The following is a 1,519-nucleotide window of genomic DNA, read 5'->3' as shown; positions in this document are numbered from 1 at the left end:
TGGGTGAGCATCTGCCGCAGAGGGGCTGCGGAGTGCAGGGGGGGGTCCTCCCGTGATGATGTGTCTCAATGACTTTCGTTCTCCTGAGCTTGCTGAAGCCACGGACTTTGATCTGAGGAGGAGGAAAATGGCTGCCGGGGGGCTCTGGCCTGCAGGGCTGCAGTTTGAGTGTGGCCCGGGCTCAGTTTTCCTCTGCGCTATTTTGTCCCTGGGTCCTGCTGCTGCTCTTGGTCCTCCTCCCAGCCGATTGTTCCCTTGGCAGGGCCTGGGGAAGCCACCAGCAGCTGTCCCCAGGGTCAGCTCGAGGGCGCTGCTGTGACACTGCCCTTGGGCCTTGGCAGGAGAGAACACCGTGCGCACAATCGCCATGGACGGGACAGAAGGCCTGGTGAGAGGGCAGAAGGTGCTGGACTCTGGCGCACCCATCCGCATCCCCGTCGGCCCCGAGACCCTGGGCAGGATCATGAACGTCATCGGGGAGCCCATTGACGAGAGGGGTCCCATCACGACAAAACAGTGAGTGATGCCCTGGCCAGGAGACGAACATCGTGCGGGGTCCGGAGGAAGGGGGGTGCAGGTTCTGGCATAGCAGATACGAGTGCGAACAGGGATGTGGCGCGTCCCTGCTGCACTGGTTCTGCTGGGCCCTGAGCTGGGACCGCACTCGCGTGGCCTCCCGCCAACGCCGTGGTCAAGGGGCTCGGTTCGGCTGCTCAGCTCCTCTCTCCGCATCTTGCTGCAGGTTTGCTGCTATCCATGCCGAAGCCCCCGAGTTCGTGGAGATGAGCGTTGAGCAGGAGATCCTGGTGACGGGGATCAAGGTGGTGGACCTGCTGGCTCCCTATGCCAAGGGTGGCAAGATCGGTGCGTTGGCCCCGGAGGAACAGGGGGGGTGTCTGGGGACAGGGGCACCCTGCCGGCCCCACTGAGCAGTTCCTGGGGGCTCGCACTGTGCCCCGACGGCTCAGGGCCAATCCCTCTGTAGTAGTTTCCTTCGCTGATGAGTAACCATTTGACTTTCGTTCTTCTGAGCTTGCTGAAGCAACGTTTATTGATCTGAGGAGGAAAGGGGTGGAAGGAGACACTGGGAGTAGCCGGATCGGCTTGGGGCTGAGCAGGATTCCCCTTCCCTCCCAGGTTTGTTTGGAGGTGCTGGCGTTGGCAAGACGGTGCTGATCATGGAGCTGATCAACAACGTGGCGAAAGCCCACGGTGGTTACTCGGTGTTCGCTGGTGTGGGGGAGCGAACCCGCGAGGGCAATGACTTGTACCATGAGATGATCGAGTCTGGAGTCATCAACCTGAAAGACGCCACTTCCAAGGTGTGCTGGGTCTCCCGCGGGGGCCGGGTGGGGTCCCGGCAGGCCCAGCGGCACCGTGCTAACGCGGGGGTCCTGCCTGCAGGTCGCCCTGGTCTACGGGCAGATGAACGAGCCCCCGGGCGCTCGCGCCAGAGTGGCTCTGACAGGGTTGACGGTGGCCGAGTACTTCAGGGGCCAGGGGGGCCAGGACGGGGTGC

General features: G+C 63.2%; 1 protein-coding gene and 2 non-coding genes across 3 annotated transcripts in view; all 3 read left to right on the top strand.

The window, feature by feature from the left end:
• The first annotated feature begins 46 nt into the window (after positions 1-46).
• Positions 47-121, top strand: LOC118452578. Its single transcript, XR_004842396.1, has one exon. It is a non-coding gene; the product is annotated as a small nucleolar RNA SNORD59 (small nucleolar RNA).
• Positions 122-325: 204 nt separating this feature from the next.
• ATP5F1B (ATP synthase F1 subunit beta) overlaps positions 326-1,519 on the top strand; it is a gene marked incomplete at both ends in the record, with an annotated part of 2,414 nt that continues 1,220 nt past the window's right edge. The window contains 4 exons of the mRNA XM_035897186.1: positions 326-516; positions 743-864; positions 1,138-1,322; positions 1,405-1,515. Coding sequence (XP_035753079.1) covers positions 326-516; positions 743-864; positions 1,138-1,322; positions 1,405-1,515 — 609 coding nt within the window. The remainder of the gene's footprint in view (positions 517-742; positions 865-1,137; positions 1,323-1,404; positions 1,516-1,519) is intronic.
• LOC118452577 lies at positions 992-1,065 on the top strand. Its single transcript, XR_004842395.1, has one exon. It is a non-coding gene; the product is annotated as a small nucleolar RNA SNORD59 (small nucleolar RNA).

The sequence above is a fragment of the Egretta garzetta genome, unplaced genomic scaffold (genome assembly GCF_000687185.1).
Source record: "Egretta garzetta isolate BGI_Z169 unplaced genomic scaffold, ASM68718v1 scaffold327, whole genome shotgun sequence".
Lineage (NCBI taxonomy): Eukaryota > Metazoa > Chordata > Aves > Pelecaniformes > Ardeidae > Egretta > Egretta garzetta.
The sequence above is the reverse complement of the archived record's forward strand: the minus strand, read 5'-3'. Positions and strand labels throughout refer to the sequence as shown.